The 20,807-nt window shown below is 44.5% G+C and overlaps 2 protein-coding genes across 7 annotated transcripts in view; both read right to left on the bottom strand.

Moving 5' to 3' along the window:
- Positions 1-117: 117 nt before the first annotated feature.
- LOC140582716 (probable pancreatic secretory proteinase inhibitor) lies at positions 118-18,146 on the bottom strand. 6 transcript variants are annotated; one of them, XM_072707003.1, is made up of 5 exons: positions 17,979-18,146; positions 15,554-15,677; positions 1,525-1,556; positions 1,243-1,355; positions 118-1,104 (listed from the first exon to the last, which is right to left on the bottom strand). In XM_072707003.1, exons 1-5 carry the CDS (start codon positions 18,138-18,140, stop codon positions 1,059-1,061), a joined length of 477 nt encoding a protein of 158 aa, XP_072563104.1. In that variant the 5' UTR covers positions 18,141-18,146; the 3' UTR covers positions 118-1,058. The 6 variants fall into 6 exon arrangements, 5 of the variants coding, with proteins under 5 accessions (XP_072563104.1, XP_072563105.1, XP_072563106.1 ...); XM_072707004.1 differs by lacking the exon at positions 17,979-18,146 and adding an exon at positions 16,363-16,379; XM_072707005.1 differs by lacking the exons at positions 15,554-15,677; positions 17,979-18,146 and adding exons at positions 1,655-1,778; positions 8,054-8,517.
- A 1,075-nt stretch (positions 18,147-19,221) lies between these two features.
- Positions 19,222-20,807, bottom strand: part of LOC111844219 (phospholipid-transporting ATPase ABCA1-like) — a 36,151-nt gene continuing 34,565 nt past the window's right edge. The window contains exon 50 of the mRNA XM_023812504.2: positions 19,222-20,398. Within this exon, the coding sequence (XP_023668272.2) occupies positions 20,345-20,398 (54 nt within the window). The 3' untranslated portion in view covers positions 19,222-20,344. The remainder of the gene's footprint in view (positions 20,399-20,807) is intronic.

The following is a 20,807-nucleotide window of genomic DNA, read 5'->3' as shown; positions in this document are numbered from 1 at the left end:
CATAAAGATATGTTTATCCGACACGTGCGTGTGCGTGTGGGAATTAGGGTTATATTACATTGCTGGTGTCACGATGCGCGGCACATGGACCAGGGACACAGGTGACGGAGATCATGATACGGTTAAAATAAAAGGATTTAATAGGAAGACGAAGGGGCATAGCGGGGCATAACAGGGCAACAAGGCACGAGACGACACAATGCAATGACCGGACTGGGGAAACAAACGGAAACGCGGACTAAATACAATGAACTAATGACAACAATCAAGAACAGCTGGTAAACAGGGAATCCACACAGGGTTAACGAGGGGGCGTGGCACACAGGAGGAGCGGACGATCAGGTCATGACAGCGGGGACCAAAGTTTCTGCTTCTTCCAGTATCTCCCATGTTACATAGATGTATCCACCATCCTAGCTGAAGCACCGTGCACATGTTCCAACATGCAGATGATGAATGTAGGTGATGAATACAAAGCAAAAAGTACAACATTGCATTTTGGGCACTATAGGCCAGTGTTTCTTCACCCGATCCTCGCGGCCCTCAGACAGTCCACGTCTTTGCTCTCTCCCAGCTCCCTGCCAGACAGTCCACATTTTTGCACGTAGCTGGGAGGGAGCAAAAACATGGACTGTCTGGAAGTCCCCGAGAACTGGATTGAGAAACACTGCCATGGGCTAATGTCTGAGAAAGCAGGGAAAAGGCTGTGCTTCTTATTTGGTTTTTAAAAAAATCCTAATAACTCATTTTCTGATGTAATGAAAACATAACACAAATTTTATTCGATGCATTTATTAAGTATGAGCGCGTAGTGTTTACTGTGTTGAGGGAATAGTTCCAGGTTAATTAATGGTCAGTAGGAATGAAATGAATGATGTATAAAAGATCAACTTTACCACTGGTTGATAAAACTAAGCTACACAGACTTTCTGCTAGCAATCCCAGTTATAAAACACCAAAGAAAAATGTAATTAGCAGAAAGCATGAGGAGGGATAGTGACATGAGGATCATGTCATTCAGATGTCAAGAGTCTGAACATGTGAGTCAGTGTCGTCCTTCAACAGCTGCTGTCTTTCGCGATCAGGATGTTTTCTTTGGTTTCCCTAGAGAAAGAAACCAACGTCTCTTTGAGTGAAATATCAGTTCAATATCTGAATGTAACAATGAATGAATTTCTGCTAGAACGTGAAATATTGTGATGGAACTGACATCCTGCCAGTAAGAAAGGTGGCAGTACTTACACCCTTTGGACACAGAGGGCACACTCGTTGGCGTAGGTGATCCCATCAGTGCCGCACACTGGGAGTAAGTTCATAGGACAAGCGCCGATTGGCGCCATGTCCCCACAAACAGGCTGTGAATACAGGTAGGACACTTTTGGGAGGTAAACCACTGAACTGGGTAACAATCCATTCGATTACACAAAGAAAACTCTCAATAAGACAGAAATAATTGCTTATTTCATTGTAGATAGGATGCGTAGGACATTAATTTAATCATGCAAATAAAAGTTACCATCTTACCTCCCTGGGCCTGCTGGTTTTCCCATTTGACTCTAAAACAAAAAAGCAAAAACATGGAAAAGGTTGTTGTCATAACGGCTTGTAGGGAAAGTTGAGTCTGCTGATGTGTGGGAATGAAGGTCGGTCTTACCTGCAGTGCAGATGGCAAAGAAGAAGAACAGGAACCATTTAACGGCCATGTTGGCTGTTTCTTCCAGTATCTGAGTTTGGTGACTTCTGAAGGGTGTGGGAACCTTAACAGCTGGCAGGAGAGACTTTAGCCACAAACCAGGTCACTCACACAACTCTGTGCTCTAAGGTCAACTCTGTCACCATTGGTTTATAATTCACCCCCTGTGAGTTAACGGCTGACACCAGATGTGCATGAATATCAGCAGTTTTTTCCTGAAGCTGGTCTCTTGTGGCTTTTCAGGACTGCACTGAATGCCTCTGTCCCACCTGAATGCAGCTAATGACTGATTATGGAAGCAGCATCATCATCTATATCATCGAGGTCAAACCTTCAACACTTAACATTAGCATCTGGAATTTAGGTATGTTAAATTAGGGTAAATCCTAAGTAGACTATGGTCTATGAACGATATCACTTAAGTCATAAATAAGCAATATGATGTATTACCACTATACAAACATGAAATGTATCAACGGTGATAAGTTACAACAATAAAACTAAGTATAGCTTATGTTTGTTATGCTTTCAATTCAAAAAGGCCCAAGATATTTATTAATCAAAAAGATTGCTGTAACTACTGCTCTAATGGCGGTAGATCCCTTAAAGCAAACAAAAACAAAAGTGTGTTTGCTGCTGACTCGGCATGTTGAGAAAATAGCGACTTGATCTGTGGTTTTCTTTAGCAGATAAAACAAAGACAATGCAACTTATGTTTTAACATAATAGTAACCACATGTGTAACTGAAATGTTGTAATGAAACATTATTAAGCAGTTACATTCTCTATTAGCTCAATGGAAAAATGTAACATATTGCTGTAAAAGAAAACACCAACCTAAGATAAGTAATATAAATGTCAACTGAAGAGAGAAGTATTAATATTCTATTGTTCTGCGCAGATTGTTTTTACAGTGATTAAGATATACATGTAGTAATTAATTACAAAATAATAACAGATAATGAATAGACTGAAAGAAACTGTATCTTTGTTGATTTTTGTAATTTCGTTAAGTACGCAAACAGGCACCGTTCGCTTTTATCATTGCACTGTTTGCTTTTATGGTTATTTTGTTTCGATTAAAGGTTAATTTGTTTTTAACTGCAATTTGCTCTGAATAAATGAAGTATCTTATGAAAATAAGAAAAACTGCTTTAAATATGCACAGCTTCACATGGGGTAAGTTTTCTCTGGAGTTGCAAGTAAAGTCATTTTTACTCACACAGTAAATCCACAGGTGAAGTCCCCCAGTCTGCTTTTTCGGCAGACGAGCGAAGTTAATGTCGCTGTTTTCTTAGACAACCACTGCAGTGGACGCACGATCATAAGTGACTATTGTGCCATGTCCCTTTTTTTACGGAAATCACGTATCAGAGCTGTGTGTTTGTCCAGTGAGTCACCTCCTTAGAACAGAGGGCACACCAGCAGTCTGTTTGATATCTCAGTTACACAGGATCAGCTATTTCCGTGGACTGCATGTTTTTGAAACCACAACTCAGGAGTGTACATTAGCTGTTACATTCTATCACCTTTCTTCAAACAGTCGAGTTATTGTGTTGGCGAGGAATGACGTAGCATTATTGTCACAGGTGCGGAGAGGGCAGGATGCAAGTGCAAGTCCCGGAGATTTATTGGGAAATACATGAAATACACTATAACAACTGAGGTTACAATGAAGACATGAAAACTGCCACAGCAATGGCCACACAATCACTAAACTAACAGTGACCACTACCACACAACGAATGCTCAACTCGCCAGCCAGTGTCCAAGACCTTAGATATATAGGGTGAAACAGGTGCAACACACAAGGGCAATCTGGGGAGGATATAATTGGTAATTATGAGACATAATAGGGTAACACAACAGGTAAGTCTGACAGTACCCCCCTCCTAAGGTATGACACGTGCCGTAAAACAGCGCCACCTGGTGGGCGACCCCTTCAAGGCGGCACAGACTGATCATGTCCGGTGTCTGCCTGGGGTCCCTGGTGTCAGCCTGGGGTCCCCAGATTACCGGCCTACAGAGACATTCGGGACAGAGATGGGACTGGACTGGACTGGTGACTTGGACTGGAGATGGGACTGGACTGAACTGGTGACTTGAGCCAGGGCCGAGACTGAACACAGTATGGGGAGCAGAAGGATTCAGGATTCTTCTAACTGGTCGGCTCCCTTTTCAGGTCAGTACCAGCTTGGCCCCTGCCTCGGGGCCCCGGATTACACCTCACAGAACCTCAATACTCTAGAACTTAACTGGGTGGGCAGAACTGGAGACAGGACACAGATGGAAGGCCACAAGACTGGAGACATGAGTGATGGCAAGACAAGGTACTGGACTGGAGATGAGACTTGGGGTGTAGGACTGTGGGGCCGGGGGGGGGTTAGGGGACTTAATGACCGGGCTTCCCGGCCGGGAAGGTACCCCTCTCCGAGAGCCACAAACCGGTCAGCACATGGAGGGCATCGGCCTGGGGTCCCTGGATTACCGACCCCCAGAGGCCTGAGGACCGCAGAACAGAAAGGAACCAGGGGCCCCTAACAAGAGAAAACCAGCATAAAAACTCACCCAGCTACCAACCCTCCCCAGTCCTGGGACTCTGGCACAGATGGACCGGCCTAGCAGGCTGACATGATTGGGCAGCACTCAAACAGCATAATCTCTCCTGCCCAGCAGCTCACCCACTCCGAAGTGGGACCTTGTAAAGAGTGGGCATTCAGCTCACATATGTTTTCTGAATGCAAGTTTAAACATTTTCTTGTGTATGAAGTTTTTTTTTAGACTAATAACCCGTGAGGTCAGCAGTGGCACTTTCTGGGAGACCATTAAAGTTCACCTTAATTTATTTCTCCCCCAACTAAAAAAGGCCAAATATACTAGATTAACTGTAATATCAGATTAACTGTTTAGACTAGGCAGTACTCCACTGCTCCCTCTCCTGACCGTTATAAGAAACTGCACTATGAATATGATTTGCTCTCAACGATTAAAGTTTAGCAGCAGTTGTTACGTAGCAGGCAGCTCTGGTTTGATTTCGGTGATGAAGCAGACAAGCTCTTCGCAAACCAGACGCACACAACTGAGACTTTAAGATTAACCCACCAAATTAAATCCCTGACAGCTGACTCTGTCTCCGACCTTCCTGAAGGTACTAACGTCTTTTCACCGTACCACTCCAAACTTTCCTCCTTAGATCATTCACCTCACGCCTGTATAAGCCCCAAACCTCTCAACCCGCTGTCTTATTCCAGAGATGACAAAGAACTTGCCACCAAATTGATTGTGTCCACATCATGCGTAAAAGTGCAGAAAGCGATTTAATCTTTATAAACTGACATGCTTTCTATTCCCCTTGGTTTCACTGTGAAATTTAACAAGCTGTTTTCCTCTCTATCGACCCCAGTCGTAGACAGGATGTACAGTGATGCCTTTTCTGAAGGTCTCCCACCACCGTCCCTCTCAGGTGCATCAATTTCTCTGCTACTTAAAAAAGACAAAGATCCCCATCTCTGCTCCAGCTACAGGTCAGTCTCCCCTTAAATGCAGACCTGAAGGTCTCAGTCAAAGTCATCTCTCTTTGCCTTCAGGAGACGCTACTTGCTTTGATCTCCACAGACCGATCAGACTTCATGTTGGGAAGACAGTCCTTCCATAACTCCAGCAAGCTTCTTAATGAGCCCCTCCCCCCAGTTCTGACTCTCTTGAAGTTGTTGTGTCCCTGAATTCTGGAAAAAAAATAATGAATGGAAAGTATTTCTTTTTTGCTCTATAAAAAGTTTGCTTAAGCTCCAACTCATTACGGATTTGATTACTTTTCACCCCCACAGTAGTGTCAGTTCACGCCTATGGCATTCATTGTGCCCCTTTCCAGCATTACCGTGGCACATGCCAGGCCAGTCCGCCTCGTCCCCTACTATCTCCCCTTGCTTTTCAGTCCCTCGCTGTTTGGCTTCTCAGTACGGAAGATTTCAAAGGCATCACCCCTTTTGGCGATTCTCTTAAATCCTGACTTAATGCAGGTAACTTCCATCTGTTTATATCCAATCCTACCACCTCTCTCCTGGCCGTTCTGCAGGGTACAAATTAAATTTTCATAAAAGTGAGCTTTTCCCTGTTTATTACAATAATGATACCTTTAATTGCTAAAAGGCTCCCATAAAACACAAAACTGTGGAACCACTTCTTGGAACACATTAGTACACTGACTGATCTCTTGGAAAACTAAATAGGCCCAGTCAAGGTGTCTATATTACTACTGTTACATATGTATGTAATGCAGCTTTCATATTATTTGTTTATTTGTTGCAAATTGATTTGTTTAAGGTAATATTCTTGCAAATCTGTTTTCCTTGTGGTTCTTGCACATTCACTGTCCCATTTAATGTGTGAGGGTGTAGCAAGGGAGGGGGGGTGTGGGGGCAGAGGCAGGCCAGAGTTACGGATTTGGGGCATTCAATAGGTTTGGGTGTGGCTTGGACTTAGTTGCATTATTGTGTGTTTATTGTTCTATTCTATTAATGTGACAGTATAAGAATCCAAAACGACAACAAATAATGACAGTAATCAAATGCCAAAGAAGTTTTTAATTAAGTAGTAGTTTAGTAGAATGAGGAGGGTTAGACGATCATGTTATTCAAACAAGAGTCTCGACGTGAGCTATTTCTGTCATTCAGCATCTCCCTACTTTCATAACGTAGATGTCTTCTCCGGTCAACCTAGACAAAGAAACCAAAGTCTCTTTCAGTGAAATGTCAGTTCAACATCTGTACCTAACAATGAGTGAATTTCTGCTGGAACTCATGTAGCATTGTGATGGAATGGGGGATCTGCACCCTGCCTGTAAGAGTGGAACGGCAGCTACTCACGCCATGTAGTTACAGAGATCACACATGTTGTTATAGGTTTCCCCATCAGTGCCACACACTGGGGCCTCAGGTAAAGGACAATAGATGAGGCCTGTCAGTGTTTCACAGGGAGGCTGTAAATACAGGTAGACAGTGATTGGCAATGTGTGTCTGCTAGAGGTACTCTGGCGTTATCAGTCACCAGTTACACTTCATAATGACTGCAGGTCTCTTGAGAGTTAAACCGCGGGGTGGAGTAACATTCTCTTCAATTACATAGATAAAATGTTCAATAAGAAAGAATCGTTTCTTTTGTTGAGGATAGGATGCATAACACATTCATGCAGGTTAGATCAAAGAAGTTACTGTCTTACCTTATAGACTATGTCACGTTTGTCAATTGTACCTGAGACAAGAAGCAAAAACATGGAAAAGGTTATCATACCACCTTGTGGAGAAAGTGTAGTTTGTTATGGGAATGAAGGGAGATCTTACCTGCAGCGCAGATGGCGAAGAAGAACAGCAGGAACCATTTAGCGGTCATGTTGGCTGTCGGTGACGTCCGAAGGATGTGGGAACCTTAACAACTACTGGGAGAGAATTTAGCCACAAACCAGGTCACTCACACTACAACTCTGTGCTCTAAGGTCAACTTTGTCACCATTGGTTTATAATTCACCCCCTATGAGTTACTGGCTAACACCAGATGTGCATGAATATCAGCACATTTTTCCTGATGTTGGTCTCGACGTCAAACCTTCAACACTTAACATTAGCATCTGGAATTTAGGCATGTTAAATTAGGGTAAATCCTAAGTAGACTATGGTCTATGAACAATAACACTTAAGTCATAAATAAGTAATATGATGTATTACCACTATACAAACGTGAAATGTATCAACAGTGATAAGTTACAATAATAAACCTAAGTATAGCTTATGATGTTTTCTAAAACGCTTCCGATGCAAAAATGGTCTGAGCAATTTAATAAGCAAAATGGTCAATATAAGTATTGTTTTAATGATGATGAATTCCTGAATGCTACTCGATGTTACAAATAGCAAGTTTGATGCTTGGTATGTTGACAAATTAATGACTTGCTCTGTAGTCTTCTTTAACTGATAAAATGAACACGATGCAATTTATGTTTATACCCAAGACTTTCCTGTATGACTGAAGGAGAATCTGAATCATGCTGATCTGAATACATGTTGCATAATAACACAAGTGCGTAACCAAAATATTGTAATGTTAATGGCAGAAAACTGAATTTATTTTAATTTATTGATGGAAAATTGCAACATTTCTCTATGAAAATAACATACCAACCTAAGCTAAAATTTAATCTAAATTTTAATTGCAGAGAGAACAATAAATATTCCATTGTTCTTCACAGATTGCCAGCTCACAACAGTGATTAAGATGTACATGCAGTACTTAATTATGAAAATAAGATACAATTATTTACATATGAAGAGTTTTCTCTGTAGATACAGGTAAAGAACTTTTACTCACACAGTAAGTCCGCAGCTGAAGCTCCTTAGGCACAGTTAGGCTCAGTGTTTTCTGCTCCTGCATTCCATGCAGGTTTATAAATAGCTATTGTCGCAAGGTTTTTATTTTTTTTTCCTGAAAATCACGTATCAGAATTGTGTCTTTTTCCAAGGTCACTTCCTACAGTAGAGGGCATGTGAGCAGAAAACTCCCTATTTTGGTTAACATCAACATGTTTGTGAAACCACACCTCAGGCGTGTACAGCGGCCGTGTTTACCAACGCTGTTTTGGGGCCCCGAAAGAGGAGTGGGGGGCCCCTACGGCATTAGTGTTTGTGTTCCATCTTGCTCGTTCATGACAAGTCATGACATGTAGCATTACTTTATGAGCAACAATGTGAAAATACGCCAGTGATACTTGTTCTTCAGTATGGCTAGAAAAGTCGATTGGCAGGGGGATTTTTGATTAAACTGCAGACATGTTTGGGAACCTTTATTGATAGTTTTATTGTTTTATTTTTATGCAGTGAAAGTCACAGCTGAAGCAACGATGCACATAATCCGTGCTTAGTGGAGATACTAATTGGGTCTGTTAAGGATGACATAACTTGTAAATTTTTGTGTCTGATTCCATTACATTTAAAAAAATCCTTTAATAAATACATAACATTTGTTGCATGATTATTGTAGGAAACCTCTTTGATGTGAATGCATTCAAATAATATGCAGTTTTGACATTGCACCTGTCCAACCCAATGAGAAGAGTAAGAAAATCAGTAAAGTATTTAATAATTTAAAGAAATTAAGTAAACAAATAAATAAAAGTGTCATAGAGAAGGAATAGAAATGCAAGTTGGACAATTATAGCAGCATCTTACACCCTAACTCAGGGGTCATCAACTATATTTGTCAGGGGGCCAGAGTTTTACCAGACAGTCTCCTTGGGGGCCGGACCCCCAAGAAGAAAATCAACAATAAATGCTTAACGCCGCATAGTCTGTCTGAGTCTGTCCTCATTTCGGAGTGTAGCCTAAATATAGTCATAAATGGTGGTTATTCTGACAAGAGACTCAGTTGTTGTTATTTTTAGTTGCTTTAATAGTGTGGACCCCTATTTTCTTTTTGATCCTCACAATTTTGGAATCCAGTCGCGGGCCGGATTGAACAGCTCAGCGGGCCGGATTGAACGGCTCAGCGGGCCGGATTCGGCCCGCGGGCCGCCAGTTGATGATCAGTGCTCTAGCTGCTTAAAAATGTACAGACGACGCCTCCCTTTGAACCCATTGTATAACTTTCAGGTTTGAGCATCTAATTCTGTGAGTTTCTCAAAGTACCTCAGGTGAACACAGGATTAACCTGCCAACCCAAACACCCTTATTCCCCCAAGCATATTATGATACATTTGAAGTACACACATTGATATGTATTTGTATATTTGTCCGCAAATTTACATGACCTCGAATGTCAGACGGCACAACTGGTGAAAGGGGGCTTTTATTTTGAAGTCATTTTAGAAAACAGAGGACAGGAAGTTGCATCATAACAAAGACCCCAAGGTGACTTTCATGGTTCAGTAAAAAGTTTAGTAGAGCTACCTCAGATATTAATAAAAATAACTATTTTCAGCTCATCGTTAGGCTTGCCCAGTTTCCATGTCAGGTTGTACAACCGATATAAAACATTGAAGATATTTTAATATGATAAAACTGTTTTTAAAATTACATGTATCAACTTGATATCAAGGACATCAGTTTGCACAGGTGTCAAAGCAGATGGCTGTATAATTTGTAATGAGCTTGAAAAATCTGGTGACCCAACTACAACTGATGTTAATAGTTGATACTTTATTAATCCCTGTGGGGAAATTGTCTTTACACATCCCTCAACCCCTCCTGGAGCCGACACCTTATCGTGGTGGAGGGGTTTGCGTGTTCCAGTGATCCCAGGAGCTAAGTTGCCCGGGGCTTTATGCCCCTGGTAGGGTCACCCAAGGCAAACAGGTCCGGGGTGAGGAACCAGACGAAGTTCGGCTCAAAAGACCCCATATGATGAAAAAAATTATGGAAACACGTTTTCCCTTGCCCGGACGCGGGTCACCGGGGCCCCCCCCTGGAGCCAGGCCTGGGGTTGGGGCCCGATGGCGAGCGCCTGGTGGCCAGGCCTATACCCATGGGGCCTGGTCGGGCACAGCCCGAACAAGGCACGTGGGTCCCCCTTCCAATGGGCTCACCACCCGTAGGAGGGGCCATAGGGGTCGGGTGCATTGCGAGCTGGGCAGTGGCCAAAGGCGGGGACCTTGGCGGTCCGATCCTCGGCTGCAGAAGCTAGCTCTTGGGACATGGAATGTCACCTCTCTGATGGGGAAGGAGCCTGAGCTGGTGCGCGAGGTTGTGAAATTCCGGCTAGATATAGTCGGGCTCACCTCGACGCACGGCTTGGGCTCTGGAACCAGTCTCCTTGAAGGGGGTTGGACCCTTTTCCACTCTGGAGTTGCCTGCGGGGAGAGGCGCCGAGCGGGGGTGGGCATACTTATTGCCCCCTGGCTGGGCGCCTGTACATTGGGGTTTACCGCGGTGGACAAGAGGGTAGCCTCCCTTCGCCTTCGGGTGGGGGGACGGGTTCTGACTGTTGTTTGCGCTTATGCGCTGAGCGGCAGTTCAGAGTACCCACCCTTTTTAGAGTCTCTGGAAGGGGTGTTGGAGAGCATTCCTTCTGGGGACTCTCTTGCTCTGCTAGGGGACTTCAATGCTCACGTGGGCAATGACAGTGAGACCTGGAGTGGCGTGATTGGGAGGAACGGCCCCCCCGATCTGAACCCGAGTGGTGTTCTGTTGTTGGACTTCTGTGCTCGCCACGGATTGTCCATAATGAACACCATGTTCAGGCATAAGGGTGTTCATATGTGCACTTGGCACCAGGACACCCTAGGCCGCAGTTCGATGATCGACTTTGTAGTCGTGTCGTCGGACTTGCGGCCGCATGTCTTGGACACTCGGGTGAAGAGAGGGGCGGAGCTGTCAACTGATCACTACCTGGTGGTGGGTTGGCTCCGCTGGTGGGGGAGGAAGCCGGCCAGGCCTGGCAGGCCCAAGCGTATAGTGAGGGTCTGCTGGGAACGTCTGGCTGAATCCCCTGTCAGGAGGAGTTTCAACTCCTACCTCCGGCAGAACTTTTCCCATGTTCCGAGGGAGGCGGGGGACATTGAGTCCGAATGGGCCATCCATTGTGGAGGCGGCTGACCGGAGCTGTGGCCGTAAGGTAGTCGGTGCCTGTCGCGGCGGCAATCCGCGAACCCGCTGGTGGACACCAGTGGTGAGGGATGCCGTCAAGCTGAAGAAGGAGTCCTATCGGGCCTATTTAGCCTGTGGGACTCCAGAGGCAGCTGACGGGTACCGGCAGGCCAAGCGGGATGCGGCTTCGGCGGTCGCTGAGGCAAAAACTCGGGTTTGGGAGGAGTTTGGTGAGGCCATGGAAAACGACTTCCGGACGGCTTCGAGGCGATTCTGGTCCACCATCCGGCGGCTCCGGGTGGGAAAGCGGTGCAACATCAACACTGTTTATGGTGGGGATGGGGTGCTGCTGACCTCAACCCGGGACGTTTTGGGTCGGTGGAAGGAATACTTCGAAGACCTCCTCAATCCCACCGACACGCCTTCCGATGTGGAAGCAGAGTATGGGGACTTGGGTGTGGACTCCCCTATCTCGGGGGCGGAGGTTGCTGAGGTGGTTAAAAAGCTCCTCGGTGGCCGAGCCCCGGGGGTGGATGAGATCCGCCCAGAGTTCCTGAAGGCTCTGGATGCTGTAGGGCTGTCTTGGTTGACACGCATCTGCAGCATCGCGTGGACATCGGGGGCAGTGCCTCTGGACTGGCAGACCGGGGTGGTGGTCCCCCTCTTCAAGAAGGGGGACCAGAGGGTGTGCTCCAACTATAGGGGGATCACACTCCTCAGCCTCCCTGGTAAGGTCTATTCGGGGGTTCTGGAGAGGAGGGTCCGCCGGATTGTCGAACCTCGGATTCAGGAGGAGCAGTGTGGTTTTCGCCCCGGCCGTGGAACAGTGGACCAGCTCTATACTCTCCGCAGGGTTCTGGAGGGTTCATGGGAGTTTGCCCAACCAGTCTACATGTGTTTTGTGGACTTGGAGAAGGCATTCGACCGTGTCCCTCGGGCAGTCCTGTGGGGGGTGCTCCGGGAGTATGGGGTGCCGGGCTTCCTTTTAAGGGCTGTTCGGTCCCTGTATGACCGGTGCCAGAGTCTGGTCCGCATGAGCGGCAATAAGTCGGACTTGTTTCCGGTGAGGGTTGGACTCCGTCAGGGCTGTCCTTTGTCACCGATTCTGTTCATAACTTTTATGGACAGAATTTCTAGGCGCAGCCAGGGCGTTGAGGGTGTCCGGTTTGGTGACCTCAGGATTAGGTCTCTGCTTTTTGCAGATGATGTGGTCCTGTTGGCTTCATCAGACCGTGACCTTCGGCTCTCGCTGGGACAGTTCGCAGCCGAGTGTGAAGCGGCTGGGATGAGAATCAGCACCTCCAAATCCGAGACCATGGTCCTCAGCCGGAAAAGGGTACAATGCTCTCTCCGGGTCGGGGATGGGATCCTTCCCCAAGTGGAGGAGTTTAAGTATCTCGGGGTCTTGTTCACGAGTGGGGGGACGATGGAGCGGGAGGTCGACAGGCGGATCGGTGCGGCGTCCGCAGTGATGCGGGCGCTGCATCGGTCTGTCATGGTGAAGAAGGAGCTGAGCCAAAAGGCGAAGCTCTCGATTTACCAGTCGATCTACGTTCCTACCCTCACCTATGGTCACGAGCTGTGGGTAGTGACCGAAAGAACGAGATCGCGAGTGCAAGCGGCCGAAATGAGTTTCCTCCGCAGGGTGGCTGGGCTCTCCCTTAGAGATAGGGTGAGGAGCTCGGTCATTCGGGAGGGACTCAGAGTAGAGCCGCTGCTCCTTCGCATTGAGAGGAGTCAGATGAGGTGGCTCGGGCATCTGATTAGGATGCCTCCTGGGCGCCTCCCTGGTGAGGTGTTCCGGGCATGTCCCACTGGGAGGAGGCCCCGGGGAAGACCCAGGACACGCTGGAGGGACTATGTCTCTCGGCTGGCCTGGGAACGCCTCGGGATCCCCCCAGAGGAGCTGGATGAAGTGGCCGGGGAGAGGGAAGTCTGGGTTTCCCTGCTGAGACTGCTGCCCCCGCGACCCGACCTCGGATAAGCGGGAGAAAATGGATGGATGGATGGATGGACATCCCTCAACTTAATCTTTGCGAAGTAAGCTGTCCACAAAGGGCAGCCACTTGTAGCAGGGCCCAGGGAGCTGGGGGTTAAGTGCTTTGCTCACAGACCCGCAGACGTGCTGACGCTGGGTTTGAACCAGTGACCTTCTGATTACAGGCATATAGTCTAAGCCCATTGAGCCACACACTCAGTGTCATTCACATCACCATCAAAGTCATTAATGAATTAATTAATCAGTTCCAATTCAGATCAGGAAATGAAACTGGAGCTGGAAATGGAAAATGATTTTAACAATTTAAAAAGATATTTCAACAAATATGAATTTATAGAATACATTACAGACACATACATATGTATCACATCCATTTTGAGAAGTTTTTTTTTTTTGATAACCTTATTTGGTCCTCACCCATAAACCCTGGGCCGCCACACCCCCCCCGAAAGAACCTTATATACACAAAGTAGTCATACGCCTCTATATTCCCCAAGCCGATGACCTGCTTCCACACTGCTGGTGACTTTGGGGACATGTAGGAGGTCGCTGCCCGTTAGAAGAACATCTCAAGCTGAATGACTAACATTCCCAGGGTGGCTGGACCACAGTTTGTCCTTGGATCTTCTTGTCTTTTCTTCTTGCAAAGTGCAGTGTGTGTGTTTGCCTGGCTTTGTGATGCATCTTAGGGCAACAATGTTATGAAAGTCACTGGGACTACTTCACATTTTACTGTATTTTAACTGATCTAAACCAGGTAATAAAAGTGATAAAAGATGTAACTAAAAGCATGGCATGTCTATTACAGGGGTGGTTCTAAAATGTTTTAAATGGGGTGGCACAGGGCAGACCAAGCGCCAGTTTGGCCGGGGGGGCATCAGAAATCAGAAAATAAATACAGCGTTGAAAATTGACTTCCAATTCAATTATTATTATTATTATTATTATTATTATTATTATTATTGTTGTTGTTGTTGATGATGGTGATGATGTTGCCCTAAGTGCCCGCAGATCATAAAGAGGCCCTCCAACGTGCATGTTTTGATTTGTATGATTCACGTTATGTCTCTTCTCCTGTTTGAAAGAAGTGGCACCGTGATTCTGATTCAATGCCATTGGGCATTGTCAGTACTGTACCCCAATGGTGTTGGAGGGGCACCTGGGGGGACCAATCACATTTGAGGAGGGCCTGTGCCAACATGCCCCTGCTCTGTTAATCCCACATGCTTCTACACTGAGGTCACAGTTCATTAGTATTAAGTAAAAAATTCATTAGTATTAACTAAAAAAGTAAATAAATACCTCGTGTATGTCAGGCACACCTCAGATCATGAAACAAATAAGCACTGTAAGATGGGCGGGGGCATAGACATGACATGAGCTGCAGGTCATTTATGCAATTACACTTGTATTCTCTCTCTGCACATTCATCACTCAGGACACACTCAGAAGTTACAGCCCTTCTGCTCAACATCTTCTTCGCCCTCCCTGATTTTCGGAGAAGCTTCAGCTACATCCTTCAACAGCTCTCGTCTTTCACGACGAAGACGTGTTCTTTGAATCTCCTGCAGAAAAAGGGCACAGTCCCTTTCGGTGAAATAACAAATAAACCTTTAGGCTGTAGTGAATAACAAATTAAAAAAAAAATGTTGCTACAGTAACTGATGCCATATTTTTTTTCGACTGAAAGCACTCGGTAATTCTCAGTATCTGAATGTAACAATGGATGAATTTATACTGGAACATGTGAAATATTGTGATGGAACTGGTATCCTGCCAGTAAGAAATGTGTGGCAGTACTTACAGCCTTTGGACACAGAGGGCACACTCGTTGGCGTAGGTGATCCCATCAGTGCCACACACAGGGAGAAGGTTCATGGGACAAGCGCCGATTAGGTCCATTTTCCCACAAGAAGGCTGTGAATACAGGGGGGGCAGTGACTGGCACTGTGAGTTTGCTGGAGCTACTCTGTCATTAACTGCATGATCATAACAGTCCTTTGTAACTGTAGGTCTTTTGGGAGCTAAACCACTGAATTGAGTAACAATCCCTTCAATTATATAAAGAAAACTCCCAATAAGATAGAAAGACTTGCTTGTTGTATTGGAGATAGGATGCATAGCACATTCATTTAATCATGCAAATAGAAATTACCATCTTACTTCCCTGGGCCTGATGGATTTCCCATTTGACTCTAAAACAAGAAGCACATACATGGAAAAGGCTGTTGTCATAACGGCTTGTAGGGAAAGTTGAGTTTGCTGATGTGTGGGAATGAAGGTCGGTCTTACCTGCACTGCAGATGGCAAAGAAGAACAACAGGAACCATTTAACGGCCATGTTGGCCGTTTCTTCCAGTATCTGAGTTCGGTGACTTCTGAAGGGTGTGGGAACCTTAACAGCTGGCAGGAGAGACTTTAGCCACAAACCAGGTCACACATGTAACTGAAAATCTCACTCCAGCCAGCTCACCATAGTTGGTAACCCTAACCCTAACCACAAAGTCTTGCATACTGATCTCATGTTCGTTCATCATTAATGAATCATGATGCATCTTTTATCTCAAGCAGTTACAATTTTTGTTACTACATCTGTTAAGCTGTTGTGAACTACTGAAGGAACAATCAATGAATAACTACATGTGTTACTATATCTATTAATTCTGTAAACCTTTGTGAACAACTGAAGCAACAACTGAAGGAACAAGTAATGAATAACACAAGTGAAATACTGATCTCATGTGAAGTTCATTATTACTGAATTGTAACAAGAAGCTACTATATTTGTTCATGATTTTTACTTCAGTAGTAACTGAGTTATTACTAAGTATTTGTGCCACAAATGAGTTTTACTAACATTTTCCCAGCTCACAACAGTGAATAGAATGCACATCGCGTAACTAATTACAAAATAATAATGGTAAGGAAGTTAAGGAATACATTAACATAAACCACATCTTTATGTTAAATCTGTAATTTCATAAAGTGTGAAAACAGGCGTGGTTCACTTTTAGTGTCGCATTGTTATTTTGATTAAAGGTCTATATGCTTTTAACTTCATATGACTTCTCTAGAGTCACAAGTTAAGTATATTTGCTCATGCAGTAAATCCACAAGTGAAGTGTTTTATTTGGGCACAATTGTGCAGTTAATACCACTGTTTTCTTAGGCAAGTGCTGCAGACTGTGCATGATAATAATACTGTATAATGGCCATTGTTTTTTACTTAAATCACATACTTGTCCAGTGACTCACTGGGAACATGAGCTGTCAATTCCATATTTAGGTTAAAAAGTATCAGCAATTGTCATCGACTGTTTCTGAAACCACACCTCAGGTGAGTACATTAGCTTATTTTGTCTGTCACCTTTGAAACACCAGTGCCATCAAGTAATTACATGAAGCATTATGTCATCAGCTATAATGCAAAAATAAGCCAGTTAAATATGGCTATAAAGGTCATTTGAATTGGGATTTTCAATGGCATTGTAAGTATAAACTGACTACCATAAAGTATGCTGCAGGGAAAATTCGGGTTAAATACAAAGGTTCATAATAATGAACAGACGCACTATTCTTCGCGTCTTCACGATGCATCGTGCGGCTTCAGTGGTTTGTCAACTCAAGGTATAGTACAGCACCGTATATAGTTACTTTTATTAGTGCTGTATGACAAAAACAATAAAATCATCAACAACAATAATAAGAACAATGACAATGAATAATAATAACATTCTTCTTCTTCTTCTTCTTCTTCTTCTTATTATTATTATTATTATTATTATTATTATTTATTATTATTATGCACTGCATATACTGTCCCAACTTAAGTCCACTAAAAGACAAAGAGAACAGATCTGGTTTGTAACCTGGGGACTGCCTTGCTGTGCTAATTTCCAGATTGTTCAATGCAAATGCAAATGCCAAAGCAACAAACAGAATAAAAAGTCTCTAACCCTACAACTCTAACCTATCTGTATTACATGCCCTGGCTGTTGCTACCTAGCCCTCCAAAACATACATGGGTTGGCACCCGCCCGCTACTCCTGGTGTATCTAACATGTGTTCACCTACGGGAGTATGTAGGTGTGTGCACGTTCTACCTTAGCCCCGCATGCTCCCAACAAAACCTCAACCAGCAGCGGTCAACAGCAGGTAAGCCGAAGACCGTTCCTTTCGGTCCAGAGCACTATTATACAGAAAGCCCCACCCCCACCCCACCTGCAACCCATCTTTCAAATGAGGTGACGTCAAATCCTCATCAGGCTGGGGGGGGGGGAACCTAAGGAAGAACATAGTACAAAAACAGCTGACTTGGTCAGAGTATGTGCCCATGATATGGCACGTAACACCCCCCCCACACATAAAATAGCAAACCCCTAGTGTGCCCTCTAGTGTGCTCACACACATACATAATATAGCCCGGTTAAGAGCGAGACAAAGCATCAGCCATCACATTGTCGATACCTTTCTTATGTCTGATGTCTAGAAGATAGTTTTCGGCTATTAAGGACCACCGCATTAACCGATGATTGTTGTTGTACATGCGGGACAAAAACACCAAGGGATTGTGGTCCGTGTAAACCATAATCGGGAGAGAGCTAGAGCACACATACACGTCAAAATGCTGCAGCGCCCACAACATTGCAAGAGTCTTCTTTTCAATAGTGGAGTAGGCGAGTTGGTACCTACTAAACTTACGGGAGAAATAACTCACGGGGTGATCTACTCCATGTTTGCTTTCCTGAAGTAGGACTGCACCGGCCCCCACAGCACTTGCATCCACCTCCAACTTAAAGGGGAGGGAGAAATCCGGAGCAGCAAGAACAGGCTCACTCGTCAGGGGGGTCTTTACACATGACTTAGACATTTCTCCCATTAGCTATGATTGTTGTTGTACATGCGGGACAAAAACACCAAGGGATTGTGGTCCGTGTAAACCATAATCGGGAGAGAGCTAGAGCACACATACACGTCAAAATGCTGCAGCGCCCACAACATTGCAAGAGTCTCCTTTTCAATAGTGGAGTAGGCGAGTTGGTACCTACTAAACTTACGGGAGAAATAACTCACGGGGTGATCTACTCCATGTTTGCTTTCCTGAAGTAGGACTGCACCGGCCCCCACAGCACTTGCATCCACCTCCAACTTAAAGGGGAGGGAGAAATCCGGAGCAGCAAGAACAGGCTCACTCGTCAGGGGGGTCTTTACACATGACTTAGACATTTCTCCCATTAGCTATGCGCCGTACGTTTCCCAGGGCAGGGCTCGTGTACGTTTCGCCTCCGCTCCGCCTCCGGGATCCAGGCCACGCCGCTCCTCGCTTCCCGGTCCATAACGGATGCCGTCCGGCATCCCGACAGCTTTGTCGCTGATTCTCTTATTGCGGGCTTTTCTGACCCGTGTATTGCTTGTGTATGACTCTGGATTGTTTTCTGGTTTTTGATTGTACCTTTGCTGTGTTTCATTTGCTATTTGGCTTTCGATCTCCCCGCTGGGTTTTTTTTTTGGTTTACGATTGTGCGCCTGTTCCGCCTGTGTGATGGTATCGCTGCGTACGGAGTAACTAGACCGCCATTTCGGTTTGCGAGTGTGTGTTTGATTCTGTTCCTTCGGTTAGCGAGTCCGGTAGAGTTTTTGTCTTTCGGTTTCCTTTTGTTTTGCATTTGGGTGAGGTTAGCAGCAGGTCCCTTGGAAGTTGGGGATTTTTGTTTATTTTGGCTGTGGTCACTACTTAAGTCTTTCACCGGGTTACTTGTTCGTATGTGAATAAAATATAAAAACACAAAAAATATCCCTTTCTCTACTGGTGTTCCCTTGTTCTCCTTACTCTGTTTGTCCTTTTATCCTATTCCCCTTCCCGTTTAATATCGTTACACTCCAACCCTATTCTGGAGGTCGTAACACATTGCACTGCAGCATACATGAGGGCTTCAAGACAGGCAGCTGTGAATCTATAATTATTCAAATTTTGCAATTTTATTGTATTCTGTAAATAAGTGTTGTATAATACACGTAACAGACTTTCATAGGCTCTCGTTACACTTCAAATGTAAACATGCCAATACAGCCCAGTGATCACCTGGATCTTTCAGCCACCTCAACAGACCCGATCATACAAACAAACGGGGAACGGAAAATGATCATACTGACCCAAAGGATGAGTTTGCCAAGAGGACTTAATACTTATGGTCAGTTCTTCGATTGAGGTGCTTCATTAACTTCAAAATTAAAAAACAAACAAACCGTGAGTAGAAGGCCCCACTGGATCTAACCACGTATCACATCATTTTTGTGGAAATTTGCAGAAATTTATCAAAATAAAAACCATACAGACCTGATGACGACATTGATCTGTTCACACGTTCCACAAAATAAACATCCAACATGAACTAACTTCCTGAGGTATTCAGAGAAACGAGGCATGAGCTCAGCAAACAAAAAGATCACAAAATTATACGCTATATTTTCTAGCCAAGTTTGTCCTTTCTGTACATCTTCTTCCAATCTGATTCGAATAAAAACAAAATGTACCACAACGAGGAGGAGAGTACCACATCAGACAATAAAAGGGAATGATACAGAAATTCTGGTCTTAACGCAAAATAATAAACACCTTTCTTATATATTGTAATAAGTAACAAAACTTTCACTGGTTTTACTCTTCGGTAAGAAATATAATAAGGCTTAAAGACTATTCTGTACTCTATGTTCCAAAGAATCAACCTTGAACTGTGTTCACAGTTGACTGCAGTGTCTTACTGGAATCATCGTAATCACATTGTATAAAGTTCTACTGTACTGGCTAAACACCCTCAGTGGAGGACAAAAATGGAGTATATCCCAGCTTCAGCACCACTAGGTGAGGGGCTTTACGTGCATTGTTGATAACACGAAGGGGAGGTTTTGCATTGACTATTTCTGTAGTGTGCTGGAGTTTTCGCATTCTCCTTTTTCACTCGGAACTAAAAATACGTTCATTTTCAAGAGTTGGAAAAAGGACGCGGCTGAAAAAAGCTTTCGTTTGACTTGTCGTCCTTGAGGAGTTGAGCGTCGTAGTCCCCACGGCCGTGCTGGTCTGCTTTATCTGTTGCCGTGGCTCTCGTCACTTTGGTCTTTGGCAAAATTAACGAACACCTAGAAAAGAGGAATGTGGTTCGAATATGAGAGGACATGAGAAACCATTAAACGAAGAGCTTTCAATTATAATTCCAGATTATGATGAAGATGTAGCCATTAGCTAGTTTTGACCATTTCAGGGGATTTGAGCCTCAATGTCCTTTAACATAATTTAGTCCAAGGAAAACATATAAAGATTTAGGATGTTCCAATATATTGTCAACCACTATTAAAGCTGCACTGATTATGGGTTACGTGTGGCTTGTTGGGTTAGGATGCTGTCCCAGTGATTAGAAGTTTCCTGGTTCAAACCCTGTGATCATTAATTTTACTGTGGGACCTCTGAGTAGGGCCCTTAATCAAGGGCGAAAATGAGAATTTGATATTGATGGGAGACAATGTAATACTTTGAAGGCAAAGATCTTTT

The sequence above is a fragment of the Paramormyrops kingsleyae genome, chromosome 25, assembly GCF_048594095.1.
Source record: "Paramormyrops kingsleyae isolate MSU_618 chromosome 25, PKINGS_0.4, whole genome shotgun sequence".
NCBI classification, from domain to species: Eukaryota; Metazoa; Chordata; class Actinopteri; order Osteoglossiformes; family Mormyridae; genus Paramormyrops; species Paramormyrops kingsleyae.
This window is presented reverse-complemented; position numbering and strand designations above follow the sequence as displayed.